The sequence below is a fragment of the Eptatretus burgeri genome, chromosome 8 (genome assembly GCF_056783735.1).
Source record: "Eptatretus burgeri isolate ZD-2024b chromosome 8, Ebu_testis_v1, whole genome shotgun sequence".
NCBI lineage: Eukaryota > Metazoa > Chordata > Myxini > Myxiniformes > Myxinidae > Eptatretus > Eptatretus burgeri.
This window is the reverse complement of record NC_140968.1, coordinates 37,913,697-37,936,196: the sequence shown is the minus strand read 5'-3', so window position 1 is coordinate 37,936,196 and position 22,500 is coordinate 37,913,697. Positions and strand designations below refer to the sequence as shown.

Here is a 22,500-nt window from a genome sequence, read left to right as displayed (position 1 = left end):
CCATTTTTAATCAAGTTCCCTTTTCTCGTGGGCACTGTTTGGCGCAGTTTCTCAGCTCCCACGTGGTCTTGTCTCCACCCTAGCTGATCAAATCGGAATGTAAGCCCTCCCATACCTCGATTCTTACTCGCCTCTATTTTGTCTCTTGCAGGTCAAGGGAGCGTGTCATGGCCCATAAGGGACAGGCCAAAGATTGTGACTCGGACAGTAACCGGGACTCAATCGATTACGACCTCATCCCCCTCGCTGCGCTGCGCATCGCGAGCCGACGATGCCTTGGGCTTTGGTTGGGTTCGGGAGACTGGTGGGAAATTGGCACCAGAGCCAAGCTATCTGACGGTGAGCTTGAAACCATAGCTCGACAAGGAGAACCGGTCACTACGTTGCTCTCCACCTGGAGCCTCGAACGTGGTGGCTCTGTGGGACGACTCCTTGCACTGCTTGAACAGCTCGACCGGATTGATATCCTGGTGACCGTGAGCCACCTCTTGTGTACGTTTGTTTTCATTTTTCTTAATTTCATTTAATTCGACTTTGCATATATTATCTTTGCCAAAATGCATGGTGAAGATGTGTGTAAAACCATGGTGGTGAATTATTGAAACTATATGTTATCGACATGCATTGTCCATGAATGCGATTGAAAATATAAAAAAAAAACATTTGATGACTAAATATACGATGACGACGACGACTACTACTACTACTACTACTACTACTACTACTACTACTACTACTACTACTACTACTGCTGCTGCTGCAGCTGCTGCTGCTGCTACTACTACTACTACTACTACTACTACTACTGTTGCTGCAACTTCTTCAATGGCCCTGATTCTTTTTTTTTCTTGCGGGGTCGGCTGGAGAACATTTTGGCCCAAATCTTTCACAAACTAACTGGTCAGGCCTGATGCTCGATGAAAGGTGACAGAAATTTGGAATTTGTTTCATGTGCTGGCGATGACTCCCCTAAGCTTTGCAAGGAACATTATGGGATCTAATTGGTCCTGTTTGCTCACATTATTAGTTGATGGACGTTAAAGATCCCATGGAGTCTTTCGCACAGAACAGGTGAGCTATCGCCGGCACCCTGAACAAAGTATAAATTCCTGCCCTAACCTACAAGGGACACCACATCATCGGCACAGCTGCGGGCCTTGGCAATGATACAGCTAGCGGGCTGAATTCGGAATTGAATCCCAGTCCAATACACTTTACACTAATACACTAACCCTAACACACAATACACTAATACACTTACCCTAACAGCTCATAACATTGGCCTTTAGAAAATCGATCCCCCATATGTTATAATCTTTATGTATGTATGTATGTATGTATGAGCCTGAACAGTGTAGGTTACAGGGTAGGGATGGATAATCATAACATATGGGGGCAAGAACATGACTCTGATGATCCACTAACCTTCTTTCCTTTTCTTTAGATTAGAAAAGTTTTCAAAGGTACCACATGTTTTGTTTTGTCCACTGGTTGTACCATTTCCAATTTTAACGCAGTCAAATCCACACCCGTCTGGAAATGCAATGGCAATCCCTGCAATGTATTTCATTCCCCAGGAAGCTGCTTTGGTAGCGCTGTCCTCAAGGTGTATTTGTTGAACTTGCCACATGGCAGATAACTCATTATGATGATATTGGGCAATGTTTTATTCCATTACAGAAATGTGTAGAGATAATCGAAATATATCCTCGAGTGGCCCTTTAAGGCGCTGTCACACCTTGACGTTTTAGCCAGCAATGGCAACGTATAAAAATGTATGTAAAACGTTGGCGTACGCTGAAGTTTTGAGTTTTTTTAAGTTTTGGTCGTATTCATAACGTGTTGGTCGTATGCATAACATATTAGTAACGGGCACAGAACGTTTCGTTGTCTTGTAGATAACTTATACCAACGAATGTTTAGCCTGTTGTCGGCGTTCACAACCTATGCCCAATGATAGTTTAACTTATGCGTAGCGCGCGGCAGCTATCGCCGACGAACTCATGGCATTCTCTGTTCAAAACCTGCCGCACGCCGATTTAAATCATAACCGCCTGAAAATTGGAAGTGTCAACATCGTAGTCACACCTTGACGATTTAGCCAGCGTATGCCAACCTATGAAAAAAGTGTCTAAAACACTGGCACACGTCGAATATGGTATGGGTAAGTTGTGTATACGTTAGGAGCACGCTGAAAAACAATGAAGTACGTTGGCATATTCCGTGGTACGTCTCGTACGTCGTGAAATTTCAAGCCTGCTGAAAATTTTACGACTTACTCGACGTATGGCTCACAAGTTCCGCATACGCTGGCATAAGTTCTCGGCACGCTCCACGATCGTTGACACACGTCGGACACACGTTACTTTTAAGTTACTCATAAGTCGAAACACGTCGAGGTAATGTTTAGCATACCCGATACTAAATTTTTAACCTATGAGTAACGTGCTTTGAACCTATGAGTAGCGTCCTTTGAACCTATGTGTAACGTATCTCAAACACACATTGTCGTATGTATACGAATTTGATTGACATCTTCCGGACGACTACAGAACTTACTGAACGTGTTTCTAACTTACATCTACCGTATAATGGCGATTTGGCAGCATTTAGGGGAATTGGTATATACAAATGGGCTTCACAAGAGGAACCCATCAGTGTTCCAGACTCCATGTTGAGTAGATGTCAATGTCAGTAGTATCAGTTGTAGTAGTATTAGGTGAGCGTGTCAGTAGTAGTAGTAGTAGTTGTAGTAGTAGTAGTATTGGAAGTAGTAGTAGGTCCATGTCAGTAGCAGTAGGTGAGCGTGATGGGGAGGGTGTGGGTGATGATGGATCCTCGTTGCGTCCACGAATAGGAGACTACTTTGCACCATTGTTCGATGTTCTTTTCGGCTAATTTTTTTTTCTCATTCCCACGATGAACTATTTTTTTGTTTCAGTTTTTAAAGTATTCAAAACGACTTGGACAAATGCATAATGTACTAGTAATGAACACAGAACGCTTCGATAACTTATCTATAAGTTATACCAACGATTGATTAGCGTGTTTTAGGCGTCCACAACCTATGCCCAACGATAGTCTAACGTATGCATAGCGTGGCAGCGTATCGTTGACGATTACGCGAGGTTTTCTATTCATAGGCTGCAACTTCACTTTTAATAAATGTCTGTCACTCGCCTATTGTTTTTGGACGCTGGTGCGCAGCAATTGAAATCGTTTTCATTGAACGAGTTAAATCGCTTCCACAGCACTGCAGTCACGGCACCAACAGCAGCAGGCTCAGTGCCAGCCTCATGCCAGGCTCAAGCGGATCCCTGTAGAAGGTGTACTGCTTGGTTATCCTTGGACCCACTCTGGCTAGCAGCTCGTCGAACATCGCTGGCGGCATTCGCAGGAAGTTGATGAAGGATGCATGGTCCTCGTTCCGGAGTTCCACCATGAGCTGGTCATATATGCCGTAATGGCGTCGCCTCCCGATCCATGGTCTGACCCAGTTCCTTCTCCTCCGTTCACGTCTTCTTCTCCCGGCTCTATTGGCACGCAACTGGTGCAGTGTCAACTCGATGAGGTCATGTTGATGTTCGAGGACAGGTAGGTATTGTCGTCTCAGCCTTGCCGTATCCTCCATCTCTGGGAATGACATGGACATGTACTCACCACGAAGTCTACAAAAAAGACGGGTTCCTCCTGCGAAGCCCCGTTTTATATACCAATTCCCCTAATCGCTGCCAATACGCCATTATACGGTATCTGTAAGTTAGAAACGCGTTCAGTAAGTTCTGTGGTCGTCCTGTAGACGTCAAATACGTCTACATACGTATTTGTGCGTAGGACATGCTTTACAAATAATTCCCAAGCACGTTACTCATAGGTTATAAATAAGTCACGGGTAACCTAAACATTACTTTGACGTGTTTCGACGTATGAGGAACTTTCAAGTAACGTGTTGCGAAGTGTGAACAACGTTCGTGTAGTGTGCTTACAAAACGTTACTCATAGGTTAGAAATAAGTTTCGGGTACGCTAAACATTACTTCGGCATGTTTCGAATTATGAGTAACTTACAAGTAACGTGTGTCGACGTGTGTCAACGATCGCATAATGTGCCTACAACTTATGGCCAGCGTAGCGGAACGTGTGAGTCATACGTCGGCATACGTCTTAAAATTTCAAGCATGCAAAAATTTGAGGACAACCCAAAAGTTCAACGTTTGAAGCCAGCGTACTACGACGTATGGCAGTGTTTTTCAGCGTGCTCTTAACGAATACAAAACGTACCCATAACTATTCGACGTGTGCCAGCGTTTTAGACAATTTTTTCATAAATCAGCATACGCTGGCTAAATCGTCAAGGTGTGACAGCGGCTTAAGGCCTAGGTCACATTTGCAACGGCGGCCGTGGGGTCCCCAAAATCTACGGCCACTAGCAATTATACGGCGGCCGCAGTATTTCCACGGTCACACAATGTAGCAGTCACATATGTTTTTATTTTTCGGGGGAGCCGCACGGCGTATTTAGGCCGAAGTCACATTTGCCATGGCGGCCGTGGGGTCTCCAAAATCTACGGCCACTAGCAATTAAACGGCGGCCGCAGTATTTCCACGGTCACACAATGTAGCAGTCACATATGTTTTTATTTTTCGGAGAGCCGCACGGCATATTTATAAATTGTGGAGACCGAAAACGTGGGGTTGCCGTACGGTCTTTGATTTGATGTTGCACGGTGACCTTAGGGCGTTCCTGTGGCGGCCATAGAATTTTCAAGGAAGATGCAAGGTGCCCGCAAGGCGACCGCAAGGCGACGGCAGGGGGGCCCTAAGGCGAACGTGCGGCCAGACGGACGATAACGAATGGGTAAATTTTTTTTTTTACCAGTTTTTTTTTTCGGCTTGTCAAATTGCTACAGCGAACGTAGATATGAAAAAAAGTTATAACTCCACGTTACAATTCCACGGCGACCTTGCGGCCTGTAAAATATAGCCATACGCGTAGAGCCACCCTGAGGCCACCTCAGAAACTCTGCGGCCGCCGCACGTTTCTGTCAATTCAGAGGGCGTACGGCCGCTGTATCCTCGCCGTAGAGCAAATGTGACTTAGGCCTTAGGTCTTAGAAATTGTGGAGACCGAAAACGTGGGGTTGCCGTACGGTCTTTGATTTGATGTCGCACGGTGACCTTAAGGGGGCCCTGCGGCGGCCATAGAATTTTCAAGGCAGACGCAAGGTAGCCTCAAGGTGCCCGCAAGGTGACCGCAGGGGGCCCTAAGGGGAACATGCGGCCAGACGGACGGTAACGAATGGGTAAGTGTTTTTATTTTTTTTTACCAGTTTTGTTTTTTTTCGGCTTGTCGAATTGCTACGGCGAACGTAGAAATGAAAAAAGTTATAACTCCGCGTTATAATTCCACGGCGACCTTGCGGCCTGTAAAATATAGCCATACGGCGTAGGGCCACCCTGAGGCCACCTCAGAAACTCTGCGGCCACCACACGTTTCTGTCAATTCAGAGGGCGTACGGCCGCCGTATCCTCGCCGTAGAGCAAATGTGACTTAGGCCTTAGCAACGACCATGGACATTTGTCTTGTTTTATAATAAGTATACATATCAGCTGAACAATAATAGACATTTTGGCTGAAGAAGTTTCAAGTTTTTCGGATAAAGATTTTAATTCCACCAATTATGGCTGCAATACTGTTGTGGTGCCGGGTATCGGTGGTGAGCACGACCGCTAGGTGGAGCAGTAGAGTCATCTCCACCGAACACCCAGAATTTAGGTCATGACCCTCGGATAAGTCCGAAAGGCAGGGTCCCTTACAGGACCATGAACCGCCAATAATTTGACCGCGTGGGGTTGGGTTAATTGCTAAACTTCAATATACCTAAGTACCCACGTGGCAAAGCTACCGGGGAATTCACACAATCGACAGACCTCGAGCAGGACGAGCCGTTACCGTGCCCGAACCGTGTGTAACCCGAGCGGATGTTACCGAGGCCTGTCGGTCCAAATGAACAATTTACTTCCTAGCTATTTCTCAACACACACCGTGCTAAGCCAATGAAATAAATGACAGGGAACGAGCTGGGACATTCAACAAGAGGGGAATTTATTTACAATAATCGGGGGACGAGGGGAGCAGATAAGGGCAGAGTTATCCGAATAAAGAAGTTAATCAAATGTACAAGCAATTCCTAAAACAATTCTACTCAGAGACAGGGCCCACGGACACACACACGCACACACAAATCCTCCAGAAAGAGATGGACCTCGAGGTCTTTATTGCCGCTTCAGCTCAGGAGGGAAGACGAGCTGAGGGAAGAGAACGTGGCTGGCGATACCTGGCCGCGTTCGCGCGGCTGGACGACTGCACCTTCCCAGAGCACCAGGCGCCAAAGGAAGGACCAGGGCAGCCGAACCCAGAGGAGGCGAGACGAGGTGATCTCCCGTGATGAGATGGTCGACCACTTGTTGTAATGCGCCAGACGAGACGCCTTGGATGTGCGGGATGCAGTCAGCCGCAGACCCAGACAGATGAGCGCTCGAGCAGACGGGACGCAATCATCAATCCTTTTCCCATTGCTTTTCGGGGCAGGTCCGCTCCCCCCCCCCGTCGCCTGCTCCTATTGGGTGGACGGCGTGTCGCGGCTCCGCCTTCTTGAGAAGGACCGCCCCGGCTTTGGTCTGCACGTCGCCCATTGGGTGGAAAATTATGCATACCCTTATTTGGCGCAAAGCCAGAACGAAGTGCTCCATGCCCATATTTGGGCCAAGCCAGAGCGAAACGCTTCGTGACCATATTTGGTGCGAAATCCACACCACCTCGGGCATGGAATTCTGCCCAGCACACGCCCGCATGCCGGCGAGCGCGCAAAGAGGGTACCGCGAGCAGAGGGTTGTTGTTGGGGTAAAAATCCTATCTATAAAATAACTCACAGCGCACGTTCACTTAATTCCCATTAGACATAGGGGAAAGCGAGCTATCTATCCATATTTACTTAACGAAAAAAACTGAGCTACGGGGACCTGAATGTTGAGTGCTCATGGCTGCCAGATTCGTAACAATACGTCACCGATGATGTCATCGTTATAACTCTTTATAACCAAAGATGAGTTGATGACATATGCCAAGTTTCAATTTTTTTCATTGAGCAGTTTCAGAGAAAATGATGTCCAATTTTTTTCCCCTTTGTTCCAATGTGGCCACCATACCATGTGATCTATGATGTCAGAGTTGGCAAAAAAATATTCTCCATGGGGCGCCCCTCCTATGTTTAAAGTTTTGCTTTGATTGGACAAGCGGTTGCAGATAAAACCACTTTAAAATCGAAAACACACACACACACACACACATTTTGGTAAGTTTGTTTTTGTGGAAGAGGCAATATGAATTGAAGGAACTTGGTTGTTGACTTTCCAGATGCTGACTGCCAGGCCTACCTGCAGAGCAATGTGTGCATCTCGACTCGTCAACCAGTACAGTTGGATAGTGGTGACCTTGCACTCAGCAGCAATATGGAGATGTCCTCAGAAGCTCTGACCCTGAATGACAACCCATCAGGTACATTCTAGGAAGGCATAGGAAGAAGACATTGTTGTCTTGTTTTCTCCAAGATACATCAATGTGATTAATGAATGCATTCCCCACAGGCCCAAAGGCAGAACACTTTGATGCCTTCATCTGCTACTGTAATAACGATCTGCATTTTGTGAAAGAGATGATCGAGCAGCTGGAGGCAAGCTCATTCTGCCTTAAGCTTTGTGTTTTTGACCGTGATGTGCTTCCTGGTCTTTGCGTGTGGACAATCTCCAGCGAACTTATAGAAAAACGGTGTGTACGAGAAACATTTCATTCACCAACTCACATACATCTTTAAATCACACTTATTCACTTGTTAATTCATTCCAGAATGGTGTGGTCCATAAGACAATATGGAGGAGTAGTGATTGATGGAGTTTATGAGGTTGTGTCACATTTCCATTTACTTTTCCACATAACAGGCCAACTCGTACAAATGGATACGGATAACTTAGAAGAAGCAAGCCTGGTGTTGGCTTAATTGTTCGGGTGGCGGCTTGGGATCCTAGGGTCCTGAGTTCAAGCCCCATTGGCCGCTGAATTAACATACACCAGGAGGTTGACTCAGCCTGTCATCCTTCCGAGGTCGGCAAAATGAGTACCAGTGTACTGGGAAGGGGGACACTGCATCAGCGGCATAGCCGCATCCCAACTAATGATGCAACCAGCAGCCACAGGCTGCACTCGATGGAGAGAGAGAGAGAGAGAGAGAGAGAGAGAGAGAGAGAGAGAGAGAGAGAGAGAGAGAGAGAGAGAGAGAGAGAGAGAGAGAGAGAGAGAGAGAGAGAGACAGACAGAGAGAGAGAGAGAGAGAGAGAGAGAGAGAGAGAGAGAGAGAGAGAGAGAGAGAGAGAGAGAGAGAGAGAGAGAGAGAGAGAGAGAGAGAGAGAGAGAGAGAGAGAGAGAGAGAGAGAGAGAGAGAGAGAGAGAGAGAGAGAGAGAGAGAGAGAGAGAGAGAGAGAGAGAGAGAGAGAGAGAGAGAGAGAGAGACAGAGACAGAGAGAGAGAGAGAGAGAGAGAGAGAGAGAGAGAGAGAGAGAGAGAGAGAGAGAGAGAGAGAGAGAGAGAGAGAGAGAGAGAGAGAGAGAGAGAGAGAGAGAGAGAGAGAGAGATTGGAAAATTAAGATGGACAGGTAACAGCTCAGAAAGAGCAAACTGCCCTTGTGTCTGAAAAGGAAAGTAAATAATCAGTGTGTTCTCCCAGCAATGGCACACAGTACCTTCAGGAAGTATTCACACCCCTCGACTTTTGTCACATTTTGTTGTGCTCAAGCCTGAATTAAAAATGCATTAAATGAAAAAAATTTTCGCCACCGATCGACACAAAATACCCTATAATGACGAAGTGATAACATGTTTTGAGAAATTTTTACTAATTAATTTAAAATGAAAGCCAGAAACATCTAATTTACATAAGTATCCAGCCTCCTGATTCAATACTTTGGAGAAGAGCCTCTGGCAGCGATTACAGCTTCGAGTATTCTTGGGTATGTCAGTATCAGCTTTGCACATCTGGATTTGGGGATTTTCTCCCATTCTTCCTTGCAGCTTTACTCAAGTTCTGTCAAGTTGGATGGAGACCGTCAGTGAACAGCAATCTTCAAGTCTTTCCACAGTTCTCAATGGGATTCAAGTCTGGGCTTTGGCTGGGCCACTCAAGGACTTTCACATTCTTGTTCTGAAGCCATTCCAATGTTGCTTTGGCTGTATGCTTGGGGTCATTGTCCTGTTGGAACATAAACTTCACCACAGTCTACGGTCTTTTGCACTCAGAAGCAGGTTCCCCTAAAGGATTTGCCAGTAATTGGCTCCATTAATAGTTCCCTCTAGCCTTAAAAGTCTCCCAGTCCCTGCCACTGAAAAGCATCCCCCATAGCATGATGCTGCCACTGCAATGCTTCATGGTATGGATGGTCTTTGATGGGTGATGAGCTATGTTCGGTTCCTGCCAGATGTAGCGCTTTGCACTCAGTCCAAAGAGTTCAATTTTCATCTCATCAGACCACATCATCTTCTGCCTGATGCTCTTCGAGTCTTTTACATGCCTTTTGGCAAACTCCAGGCGTGATGTCCTGTGCCTTATTTCTCAGGAGTGGCTTCCGTCTGGCCACTCTCCCATAAAGCCAAGATTTTTGAAGTGCTGTATAGATTGTTGTTCTTCTGGCAGGTTCTCCAATCTCAGCCAAGGAACTCTGTAGTTCTGTCATTGTGGTCATTGTGTTCTTTGTCTTCTCCTTGACTAAGGGCCTTCTTGCCAAGTTGTTCAGTTTGGTCAGATGGGCAACTCCAAGAAGAGTCTGGGTAGTTCCATATTATTTCCATTTATCCTAATTATGGAGCGTTATCCTAATTATGGAGCTCACTGTGCTTTTGGGAACTTTCAACACTCTAGAAATGGTTTTATACCCTTCCCCAGATCTATTCCTCCACATAATTCTGTGACATAAGTTCTAATGATCATAAGAATAGATCATAAGTCCAGATCTATTCCTCCACATAATTCTGTGACATAATCTAATGACATAAGTTCTGTCATTGTGGTCATTGTGTTCTTTGTCTTCTCCTTGACTAAGGGCCTTCTTGCCAAGTTGTTCAGTTTGGTCAGATGGGCAACTCCAAGAAGAGTCTGGGTAGTTCCATATTATTTCCATTTATCCTAATTATGGAGCGTTATCCTAATTATGGAGCTCACTGTGCTTTTGGGAACTTTCAACACTCTAGAAATGGTTTTATACCCTTCCCCAGATCTATTCCTCCACATAATTCTATCTTGGAGTTCTACATACAGTTCCTTGGACTTCATGCTGGAGCTTCTGCTCTGACATGCACTGTCAACTGTTGGACCTGAAAAAGAAAGGTGTTTCTTTCTAAATCATGGCCAATCGATTGAATTTTCTGCAGATGTACTCCACTCAAGTTGTAGAGACATCTCAAGGATGATCAAAGGAAATTGGATGCATCTGAGCTCAATTTGGAATGTTTTAGCAAAGGGTTTAGTCATTAGTCATTAGGACTGACTCAATCGGTCAACTTCCCGACCCGGACCTCAACCAATGGTACTCCATCTCTTCTGGATCTGATTTTGACAAATTTCCCTGACAATATCTGCTGCTCTTCCTTCACTCCAATCGGTTCTTCTGACCACGTCCTTGTCAAAGTGGACATCTCTCTAGCTATTATCAGAGAACCACCTCACCACCGTCGAGTCTGGCATTTCACTCAAGCCGACTGGCAGGGTCTCCTAGCAGCCATCAAACATACAGACTGGTCTCCTATCACTACTTTCTCAAACATAAACTCATCCTGGGAATTCTTTCAAAGAAACTTGCTCTCACTCATGCACAGATTTATCCCCTCTCGTGTTCAGTTGTCCTACCCTTCCTCCCGCCCTTGGTTTACTGAAGCTTGTGGCGAGGCAGTTGTCCTGAAACAACTTGCCTTTGCCTCATGGAAAGCAAACCCAACTGAGGGCAATCTCAGTTCTTTCCACAAAGCTCGGAACAAGTGTGTATCTACCCTCAGGAGAGCCAGAAAACAACATCTTTCTCATCTCAAGTCTGAACTCTCAAACCTCTCTCTCTCCTCAAAATCCTAGTGGCGTTTAATGAAATCTGTTTCTGGTGTATGTTCCCCCTCCATCCCCTCCCCTACCTCAAATGGCCGCACTGCTGATACCACATGTGATAAAGCTGAATGTCTAAACTCGGTGTTTGTAGCTAAATCTTGTGTCCTAAACCCATCACTATCTCTACCCACTTTACCCATTCGCACCCAACTGTCCCTGGACTCTGTGTCCTTTTCTCCTGACAAGGTGGAGAGCTTGCTTTCAAACCTCAAGTCAGATTCTGCAACCGGTCCAGACGGCATCAGCCCACGTGTCCTCAAAGCCTGCTCTTTTGCTCTTGCTCACCCTCTCTCTGTTCTATTCACCCTCTCATTTGCCCAAGGTCATCTGCCATCTGCTTGGAAATCTGCTAACATCACTGCCATGCATAAAAAAGGTGCAAAAACAGATCCCTGTAACTACAGACCAATTAGCCTTCTCCCAATCATCAGCAAGGTTATGGAATCCATCATCGCTTCAGACATGAAATCCTTCCTCTTCTCCAATGGCTTGATTTCCAATCATCAATTTGGTTTCAGACCAGGTCACTCTACCCTGGATATGCTGCTTCTGCTCTCCCATCAATGGATGGAGGTCCTCAATGCCAGACAGGAAATCCGAGCCGTATCCCTGGACATATCACGTGCTTTTGACACAGTCTGGCACCCTGCACTACTCACCAAACTCTCTTCCCATGATATTCAAGGCCATCTCCACTCATGGCTCGTAGACTTCCTCTCCTGTCGCAGTCAACGTGTGGCCCTAAATGGAGTTCTTTCATCCCCTCTTCCTGTGCAGGCTGGAGTTCCTCAAGGTAGCGTTCTGGGCCCTGTTATTTTTCTGGTTTTCATCAATGATCTCTCCGACTCTCTGGAAAATCCTCTATATCTCTTTGCCGACGACTCCACCCTCTGCCGTACCATCTGTCATCCCTCAGACCGGCAAGCAGCAGCTTCTTCGCTCACTGCAGATCTGGATAAAATCACAAACTGGTCCAACACGTAGAACATGTCTTTCAATCCAGACAAATCTCACCCTCTCACTATGTCTCTTCGAAAGGACCGTTTACAAAACCCCCCCATCCACTTTCTCAACAATCCTCTGGAAGAAGTCTTTTCTTTCAAGCTCCTTGGTCTCACTATCTGCCATGACCTTTCCTGGGAAAGTCACATTTCCAACCTCGCCTCAAAAGCCAGTCACCGACTGGGAATCCTCCGTCGTGCAAAGTCCTTCCTCGGCCTTCTTGAGCTCCTGACCACTTACAAAGCTTTTATCCGTAGCCTGATGGAGTACTGCTCTCCCCTCTGGGCTGGTGCTCCTGCCTCCCACCTTTCTCGGCTTCACGCTGTCGAAACCAGGGCATTTAAGATCATCGGCATCTCCCGCAATGAAGCTGAGTCTTTGGGCCTCTCACTCAATCACCGCAGGTTGGTCGGTGGTCTTTCTGTCTTCTACCGACTCCTCTCCAGCCTTGCCCCCCCTGCTCTCTCTGCGATTTGTCCCCACCACATTTCCACAGGGCGCTCAAGGTCCGCCAACAACCCCCTTCTGGTAAAACTACCAAAATCACGAATCACTGCTCATCTTCACTCTTTCATTCCTCTTTTTTTCCCGTCTTTGGAATAAACTTCCTCACTCTATTCATTCCCATTCTTCCCTCCAGGCTTTCAAAACAGATGTTCACCACCACCTCTTATCTTCCCCCATCCAAATCCTCGATCTTTTCTACCCCTGATAATCCACCCAAGCCCACTTCCTTCAATTCCCCTGCTTTCCTTCCTGAAGGTCCCTGTAATGTCCATCTTCTCTTCGCCATGTTCCCCGTCCCATCCCCATCCCTCTCCCTTCCACAGTTCACGTAATGTGTCTGTTCCCCACTGTTTTGTCCCTTCCACTCCCACCCCTCTTGTCTCATGCCCCCTTGCTGTGAGTTGTGTGTTAGCTCTCATACGAGCCTCGACAAGGTATACAAAAAAAAAAAAAGGTTTGAACACTTACAAACTTTTGGGCCATATATCCTGTATGAGTCAATACTTTTTTAGAAGTGTGTCTGTCTGGGCCTTATCTTTTTACCATTTGAGCTTTTGTCATCAAATTTCTAACAAAGCTTTATTATGAGAGTATGGAGAAGACAAATTAATAATTAGTTCCAAAGGTCAAAGGTCAGCATCACATAAAATCATCAATAGTCATCCAATTGAGCTGAAATTTTAAGAATTAGTAAATTGGGTCACTGAATTGGTTCACCAATCAAAACCTAGAAGCAGATTTATTTTTATTTTTTTGCTGTTTTTGTCATGTTTCGCATACTGAAGAAGAATAATAATAAGAAGAAGAAGAATTCTAAATACATAGCAGAAGCGGACGGGCTTTGCATTTTCAGATGCTTTCTCATTCCAATTGCACTGGCCCATAGGTGGCCATCAGAGTCCTGAAAACTGAGGCCTCGATGTATTGTTGCCTTCACAAGGCCAATGGCACCTATCAACTCAAACCTTTTGATATCTGATGATCCATTTAACAGGTTTTTATGTTGTTTTACACTGAACGGAAAACTTATAGGGAGGGTGTGGCGATTGTGAATATGACACTTCCGAATATGTCTTTGGCTTACCAAATGGCGGACATTTGATTTTTTTTCACATTACAATTATGGGTGGTGTCAGGGCCAGCTGCCAAACTACTGGGTATAGAGTGGTCAAACATACAAAATGCCAAGAGAGAGAAGGCTCTTGAAGAAGCAGAGGTAGATCAAGGATCAGATGGAGAGATGAAGTTGAAAAATTTACTGGAGTCATGTACAATGACCTCAATTTGCATTGAATAGAATGGAATGGACTATGATGAGAAAAGCTTTCATCCTGCAATGGACTAATTAAGCTGGTCAAGTTGAGTCAAGCCATGGCATTCAGGTCAGATTATGGGAGCATGTGTCAGAGCAGTGCGTTATTGCGTCCACTTTCCGCTGGTACTCCAGGGGCCTCCGCCTTGCCATCCCCCAGGCAGATTCCGCCCATCCCCATCTCCTTGAGATGCCAATCAACCTGCTGCAACCATGAGGCATGTGGTCGGACAGTTGGCCTCCTCCACTCACTAGGCTCCCTCACTGAGAGAATCTGGTTAGCAGGATCAGCATCAAGAATAAGAACCACGTGCCCATACAGCCACAACGAATGCTCACGGACTTTCATTCAATGTGGCAGAGAACAAATCTCATCTGTCTCTCTCAGCAAATGCTCGTTGGACACGAAGTGTAACCAGTGATATCCAACAATTCTCCAAAGAGAACTGGTACCGATGGAGTTAAGTCTCCATCTCAGATCCTTGGTCAGAGTACAAGTCTCACATCTGTAGATCAAGGATGGAAGCACCAAGACAAGAAAACAGCATCCAAGATGTCACTGAAAGCCTGCAGCTTAGGTTTGACCAATGATACCTGTAATCCTAGCGGCTCTGACTCCTCAGCTCCTGGAGGGCCCCCATCAGGATATCCAGAGACTCTGCAAAGATGACTGCATCATCTGTGAAATCAAGGACACTGATCTTGTCATTCCCAAACAATGCACCACAGCTTGATCTTTTCAACATCCTTCCCAGAATCCAGTCCATCCATACAAGCATTCCAAGTGTGGGGGCCAGTACACACCTCTGATAGACTCCAGAAACAACAGGAAATAAGTCAGAGATGGCACCACAACACTCTCAGTACCAGAGCATAGTTAAGAAATCAGATTGATCTGTTTTGGTGGCACCCCACGAAGACCCAGAATTCTTTGGATGGCATCCTGATTCACTGAATTAAACGTTTTGTGGAGATCAATGTAGGATGTGAGCAGCCATTGTTGAAACTCTCGCCTGTGTTCGGTGAGGATCTGAAGAGCAAGGATACAGTCAGTTGTTGACCTCTTTGGTGTAAAGCTTGACTGCTATGGGTACTGGTGCCCAAGCAGATGGCAGTGAATGCTATCAAGAATTATCTGAGCAAAGACCTTGCCCAGCACTGAGAGCAGCATCACCCCTCGGTAGTTGTTGCATTCCTGGTGATCACCCTTCCCTTTCCAGAGAGGGACCACAAAACCTCTCTACCATTCAGTTGGGATGATGCCTGTTCTCCAAGCAGCAAAGAGCTGCATGCAATGACACGAGCACAGCATATACACCATCCTTTAGAAGTTCAGCATGGATTCCACAGATCCCAGGAGCTTTACCCCCTTTTCAACTGGTTCACCGCAGCCTGTGTTTCCACAAATGAAGGTGGTTCACAGTTGATTGGAGGGTTGCAAAAGGAAGAGTAACACCCCTGACATCCAACTCTACAGCCGGTGGGTCAGCCTGTTACAGCTGCTCAAAATACCCGGCCCAGCATACCTTCACTTCAGACTACTCTGTCAAGAATCCACCACCTTCTGCTCCAACTGCAGTACACGGAGGGACAGTCTTGGAGGAACTCAATGTACAAATTCCTTTGTAATCAGGACGAGAATCACTTGACCACAGGTGATGCTCTACCCCCTCACAGATTCCTCGCACATAGGCATCTTTGTCCACCATCAGCAAACGTCCAGTTTTACCCCTCAGCTCCATGAACAGCTCAGCTCTGCCATTCAGCCTGGACCTACGACTCTGGTCAATGGTATCCAGTATCCCGTGGGAGACAAAGTTCTGCTTCACCTGACGGTGGGTTCCAAGACAACTACCGGCAACACCAAGGAAAGTAGTCTTGATGCCACTCCACAACTCTTCAGGATCCCCCAAAACAACCAGACCCCCCAAATCCCCACTCAGCCTGTTTACAAACTCCTCAGCTACCCTCTCATCCTTGAGCTTGCCAACGTCCAGCCTAGCCTGGGATGGTGCGATTCTCCTGGATTTGAGCTGCAACTTCAGAGTTGCTCCAACAAGCTGTTGTCGGTATTGAGGAACTGAGCACTCAAGTAGACTCTGCAGTACTGGAGCATCCTCCAGCAACCATCAATGAGCACTTGGTCAATCCCCTTTGCCACACCACCAGTATTGGAATACCAAGTCCAGCGATGAGCCTGTGGACGCTAAAATGATGAACCAGCCACCCTAAGTCCATGACTTCTTGCAAAGTCAAGGAACTTAGTGCTATTCTGGTTCACAGTTCCAGACCCAAGGGGGACCATCACATGTCTCATAACCATCCCTATCAGTGCCAGTTGATGCATTGAAATCCCCCAAGACGAGAAGAGTATCTCATCTGGGGCACCGATGAACCACAGACTCGAGCATGGCATAGAATGCTTGCTTCACAGTGAGATCACTTGCATCAGTCGGAGCATATACAGAGACCAGGGAAATGACACCAAAAGAGTGATGAATGCTCAGTCTCATTATACGCTTGTTGACCAGTGTTATCTTAGTTATCATGGGAGTCAGCTTATTGGACACAACGGCATCAACTCCTTGGGTATGGTAGCCATCGGAGAGACCAAACCAGTTGTAGTTGTAACCACCCACCATGATCTCACCACTATCTAGTGTCTGAATCTCAGAGAGAGTTGCAATTCTGATGTCGAAATGCTGGAGCACAGATGATAGCAGAGACAGGTGATCATCCTCTCGTGGAGTGAGTTCATTCCAGGCACCCACCCGAAGAGACCACCTCAGGTTAACCCGAGAAGACCGCCGTCTGGTGAATGACACCTCGATACCACCCCGACACAAACCAACACAATCCGACCCAGGAAGGTTACCCCGTGCTTTTCCTCCGATCATCAAACAATGGGGGTCCCGAAGGCTTTGCCCCAATCCTATCATCCAGTGAGCTGCCCTTTGAAGGGTCGCTACTCTCACAGAGTGGGTTTTTCGGTTTATTTGCATTTTTTGTGTTTTGCGGAATGAAGTGTTTTACGGTGACCAGAGTGCAAATCCTGCCACCAACCTCCTAGAAAGAGGTAACGCAACTGCAGGAGGACGTCCGCAGACACTTTTGGGCACTAGATATGGATGGCCGTTGGCTCACAAGGAGCTACTCCGCGCTTTGACAGGTTTTATTTTTAATTCTGCTGGGTGTCCATATCATACACCCTCCTCACCAGGAAACCTGGTGGGGGAGATGGTTTAGTCGCCGACAACTCGACATTGAAACAGGTTAGTACAGGTTTACATGGTACCTGCAGCAAGTGACAGATCTGTTCTGGCCTGACAATAAAATAGCAAAACTGTAATTATTGACTTAATTTCATCAAAAAGTCACATTCCTTTCCTTTGAAAAGGACATGTTAATATGTCTGAAATCGATTGAAAATATATACGTAAGATGGCGGTCTGCAAACAAAGCTGGATCGTTAAGACCATGAAGGTTTATTCAACATGGAAAAGTGGTTGCATTTTAATTTGCATTATTTTAAGCAAAATATTTGTTCCACGGGGTATCAAACGAATGAGACACAATTTAAACTGTACCGGTCATCGTCTGATAGCCGATGTCGGATATCATTAATGGAGGGGTCTTAAGACGAGGCCAACAATCGAAGAAAACTACACCTGAAGCATACTATACAGATATTTATTAGTTTTTATCCTGAATGTCAGAATTATCCCACCATGATAATCAATGGCTTTAATAATGGATGATGACGTCATCTGCAATTTCATCAGGCAAAATTAAATGTTGATTAACAAATGTTTAAGATCAAATTTAGTTTGATTTCAACCGATGAAGCGCTACGCTTTTCAATGTGGCAGCGTCCTTCAGGTCTGGTTTGGGCCATGTCAAGATTTATAATTATATGGCTAAACAGTACAGTGGTTTATTTTCAGATAATGTGAGGTGAAGTTGAAGATAATGATGATGTCTAGCATTTTTCAATTTGAAATTCGTTTCTTGTTTCTCTTTGATGCCTTGTTTTCCCATTCAAATTGTCCTACATGAGCAACACTGGAGGAGGGAGGAGGGCAGGGAGCATCAGTGGGTTCGAGGGGAGGGGGGTTTATGATTTTCGTTGTGCGTGAGTATCGAAATTCATATAACTTTAAGATTGCCCCTCGTAAGTAAACAAAGAAAATAAAGAGCTCATTGTGATGTATCTAGGTATCTTTGATGCACACACCCGCAGTGATTACATCTGGGATTAAGGCATCCACATTGAAAAAACACAGAAGGAAAGTGGAAACCAGGTAGTGTGACGAAGGGGAAAGTGGGAGATTTATGAAGGAGGTCGATATTGATTAAATTTCTTTTTAACACTAGATCATGAATTGTGCTTTTGAATCAGATGCCGGAAGATGGTAGTCGTGATATCGGATGATTTTTTGGACAGCGAGCAGTGCGATTTCCAGATCAAGTTTGCTCTCAGCCTCGCACCAGGTACCATCTGCAAACCGAATCATCGACATTTATCTTTCGTATTCTTATTGTTTGAGTTTACAATCAAAATACATGCTTGATAAGGATCAAGGGGTATTTTTAATTGATGATATTAAGGCATGGCTTTAATATTATGATTGACAAATATAAAGGATATAAAAATATGATTTTTTTTTTTTAATCACTGAAATCATCGACATTTATCTGAAATATTTTTGTTTCATCACCCCAGGAAGTGATGAACAAAATAATCATGATGTATTTTGTGAATCACAGGATACTCAACTGAATTAGTACACTTCAATAAGCTAATGAATGTTTTTCTCAGTTGAAACTATTCATGTACAGGGTGTTTCAAAAAGAGTGATGCAACTTTAAGTGTTTATTTACAAAGAAACAGAAACCTCAGGAATGTGAACCAAACATTTCTTGAAAGCTCATGACATGGTATTTTCCATTACTGATTGCTATTACAGTGAGTCACTGCTCGAGTTTGTGAGAGTCCAAGGTCTGAAATTGGCATTTTCACAAAATCCTTTTAAGTGACGTTCTCAATGTGCGCCCCTCTGCGCTTCATCAGGCATTGATCCTGACTCCAAAGTCCTGTCCAATTTTCCTGTGGTTCTCATGTGGCACTGCCTGAAGATAGTCTGACACCTCCTGCTTCAGATCATCCAGTGTGGCAGGGCGGTTGGCGTAGACCAAGTTCTTGGCAGCCCCCCCAAAACCAGTTGTTCAGAGGGTTCAAGTTGGGGCTATGGGGTGCCCAGTCATGAGTGGAACCCAGGGCAATAAGGCGGTTTCTGAAGAGCTGCCGCAGGAAAGTGATGGTGTCACCTGCTGTATGCGGGGGTGCACCATCCTGCATAAACCAGGACATGCTGAGCTGGTTTGGGATGACCTTTTGGGCTAGATCACAATGGAACTTCTGGAGCACGGCCCAGTAGTGCTCCCCATTGATCGCCACCATCCTGCTGTTGTCATTCTCAAACCAGTAAGGTCCTAGCATTTCCCATGTGGCATTGAAGGTGCAGAACCACGTGACCTTAGGCCCTTTCAGGTACCTCTCAGTGATCTCAGGTGGTTCTGCCCACCAGAAAATGTTGCTGTGGTTGTTGATGACACTGTTCAAGTGTAAATGGGCTTAATCACTGAACCAGATCAGGTTGATCCAGTTTTGGTCCTGCTCCATCCTGTCACTGAGGCAATTGCACATATCAAGTCTCCTTCTCATGTCATCTTGACTCAGTTAATTCCTCATGATGTCATCATCAGAGATGATGTTTGGGAAAAGCTTCAGTTCCTTAGTGAGCATATGCCAGACTGATGTTGGTTTGATGCCTAGCTCCGGGGAGCGCCAGCGGTGGGACTTCTTGGGACTGTCCACTGCAGAATCCCACACGGCGTCAATGTTGGCTTGGCTCATGGTTACTAATGCTGGCTTGCCATTGTTGCCCTTGCTCCAGTTGTGCACTGTACCCTTGTGCCCATAATGTTTCACAATATGTTGAATGGCACAATTTGTGGATCCATGACGTGTTCTGAGGTCATATTCCCAGCAGAATTTCCGCCGGGTGTCTATATATGATTTAGTCTCATTCCACAGAGCCACCACTTTTGTCTTCTGCTTCACCGTCAATGGCATAGTTGAGCTACAGAGCTAGAAATCCCAGAGAACAAATACCACAATAACAACACCAAACCCTGAAAAGGAAAACGGTGTAGATCAAAAAACATAGAAATGGCAGGAAGTCAAAGTTGTGTCAATCTTTTTGAAACACTCTGTACACTCTAATTAACCCAAACCCCTGCAGCGAGAGACAAGGTTTTTGCAATCGTGTGTGTGTGTGTGTGTGTGTGTGTGTGTGTGTGTGTGTGTGTGTGTGTGTGTGTGTGTGTGTGTGTGTGTGTGTGTGTGTGTGTGTGTGTGTGTGTTGCTGTTGTTGACTGCTCTCTCCACACGGTGGGTTTCAGGAGGTGGAACGGAGATGAATTAATAATTGGGTCAAAATGTCAAAGGGCAAAATCACAGTGAGTAGAAATAATCCTCATCAGCCCATAAGCTGTGCTGCAAAAGCTGGCGGGGTTTTTTTGTTATTGTTGTTAATCTCTTCTGTGTTTCTTTATTTATTTACCATTGAGAATTTACCATTGAGCCTGTTTGAGCTTTTGTCATCAAATTTTAAACAAACCTTTATTTTGAGAATCTGTATTACTTGAGATCTCATTTGATTAGATTGGAGTTGGTCTTGGGACTGATGCCATATCAAACTTGCTTGTGTTGATCAAGCATAGAGTTTGACCACTTTGACCCATTTGGACATTTCCTCAAATGTTAACTGCTTTGTTGGCCCCCATGAGGCTCCATGAAAGAAAGCCTCTCAAATTTCTACAGGTTTGCAGTTCACTGGCCACTGGGTGGCGCATACATACAATTTACAGAATCTTGGCGTGGGAATGAATAATTATAGTAAACAATGTAAGAAAACGTCCAAAGGAATGATTGTCTATTTACAAAAGGAAGGACTGCATAAAAATGGCAGAATTGCTGCATGAACAGAGCGAGGATTTGAAGAACTAAATCAGAATGCCAAAGTTCCTTTCACAACAGATCTGGGTTAGCTTCAACACCTCATTAATTGCTTCGGATTTCAGCAATTATGTTGGTCGGTTGTGTGTGTCATTCTGTGTCTGTCTGTCTGTCTGTTTGTTTGTTTGTGTTTGTTTACCCTGTTGCAGCCACACCGTTTCAGCGACCATGACCAAACTGGGTACAGACGTCGGCCATGGTCCAACTTAGACAGTTGTCGTTTTTGGTGAATCTCGGTCAAAGGTCAAGGTCAAGGTCAAGGTCACCGAAAAGCCGAAATTCATATTTTCACAATAACGTCCGATAAAATGGTCGTATCGACTTCAAACCAAATCCAAAATGTGCATCTTCCAATACTACATCCAACCATATGTCTCATTGGGGTGTCACACCAACACCCTTCTTAGCGGTCGTGGGTCGAATGTCAGGGGGGTCGGGTCAAAATTTCAAATTGCGATAAAAAAACACCATTTCAAGTCCGATTGACTTCCAAGTTATGACCATGACCAAACTAAGTGCTATAACTCATTAAACAGCAGCACTATCGACTTATAAGAACCAAATTGATTTCCAGGTTTTTGTTTTTTGAGAGATCATGGAGATATGAGAAATTTATTCTGGCAATTCCTTGCTCAACGAGCAATTTCATTATCTTGGCAAAACGAAGTTTTTGCAAGATATGTTAGTCAGCTTGTATGTTTTTTTTTTTTCTTTTTTTCTGTCATCACGTATCGATCACTCTGCAGAGCACAGTTATCATTGGAAATTTTTGTAACTTCGCATATCAAAGGCCTATAGAGGTCCCTTTCAGCGCATAAAATTTTGAAGGTCAAGGTCAAAGGTCAAGGTCACTGTCGCAAATCAGGGGAGTCGACGAAACCCTTATTTTTTGAGTAATTTTGATCGGATCGTCTTCAAACTTCATGGGAATATAGTTCATGGTCTGGCGCTCAGCTGATTAATTTTTGGTGGCGATCGGACTTGACCTTCATGGTTAGCGCTGGAGGTCGAAAGTTTTTGACCCCAAGGTCAAATTTTGAATTCTTAGACACCATATCGAGTAATACCTCATATGAAAGCGCTTGATAAGTGATTTCCAGATCTGTCAAAAGTTTGACGCTATGACATATCAAATGACGTCATGCCGAAAAAACGGATTTTTCATGAAAATTTTATCTCCTCAGTTCTCATCAATATCTCTTGAGATTTCATGCACAACGGTCCTGGAGAGATACCATTAACCGTACGAAAATATAAAGGTCAAGGTCAAAGGTCAAGGTCACAAAAAGGTCAAGCATCAAGGTCGACGAAACCCTTATTTTTTGAGTAACTTTAATCAAATAAATAAGTCACTCTTGTTCACATTTTGGCAAGATACTGGTCACCCTGGGGGTGACA

At 45.2% G+C, this 22,500-nt stretch overlaps 1 protein-coding gene across 2 annotated transcripts in view; it reads left to right on the top strand.

Moving 5' to 3' along the window:
- The window catches only part of LOC147021555 (myeloid differentiation primary response protein MyD88-like), a 33,613-nt gene that overhangs the window by 2,310 nt on the left and 8,803 nt on the right, over nucleotides 1–22,500 (top strand). Inside the window, exons 2-5 of one of the 2 annotated variants that reach the window (XM_085891606.1) lie at nucleotides 152–492; nucleotides 7,417–7,557; nucleotides 7,647–7,827; nucleotides 18,421–18,512. In XM_085891606.1, coding sequence (XP_085747732.1) covers nucleotides 168–492; nucleotides 7,417–7,557; nucleotides 7,647–7,827; nucleotides 18,421–18,512 — 739 coding nt within the window. In that variant the 5' untranslated portion in view covers nucleotides 152–167. Of the gene's footprint in view, nucleotides 493–7,416; nucleotides 7,558–7,646; nucleotides 7,828–18,420; nucleotides 18,513–22,500 lie in introns of both variants that reach the window. The other variant, XM_085891607.1, reaches the window with a different exon arrangement.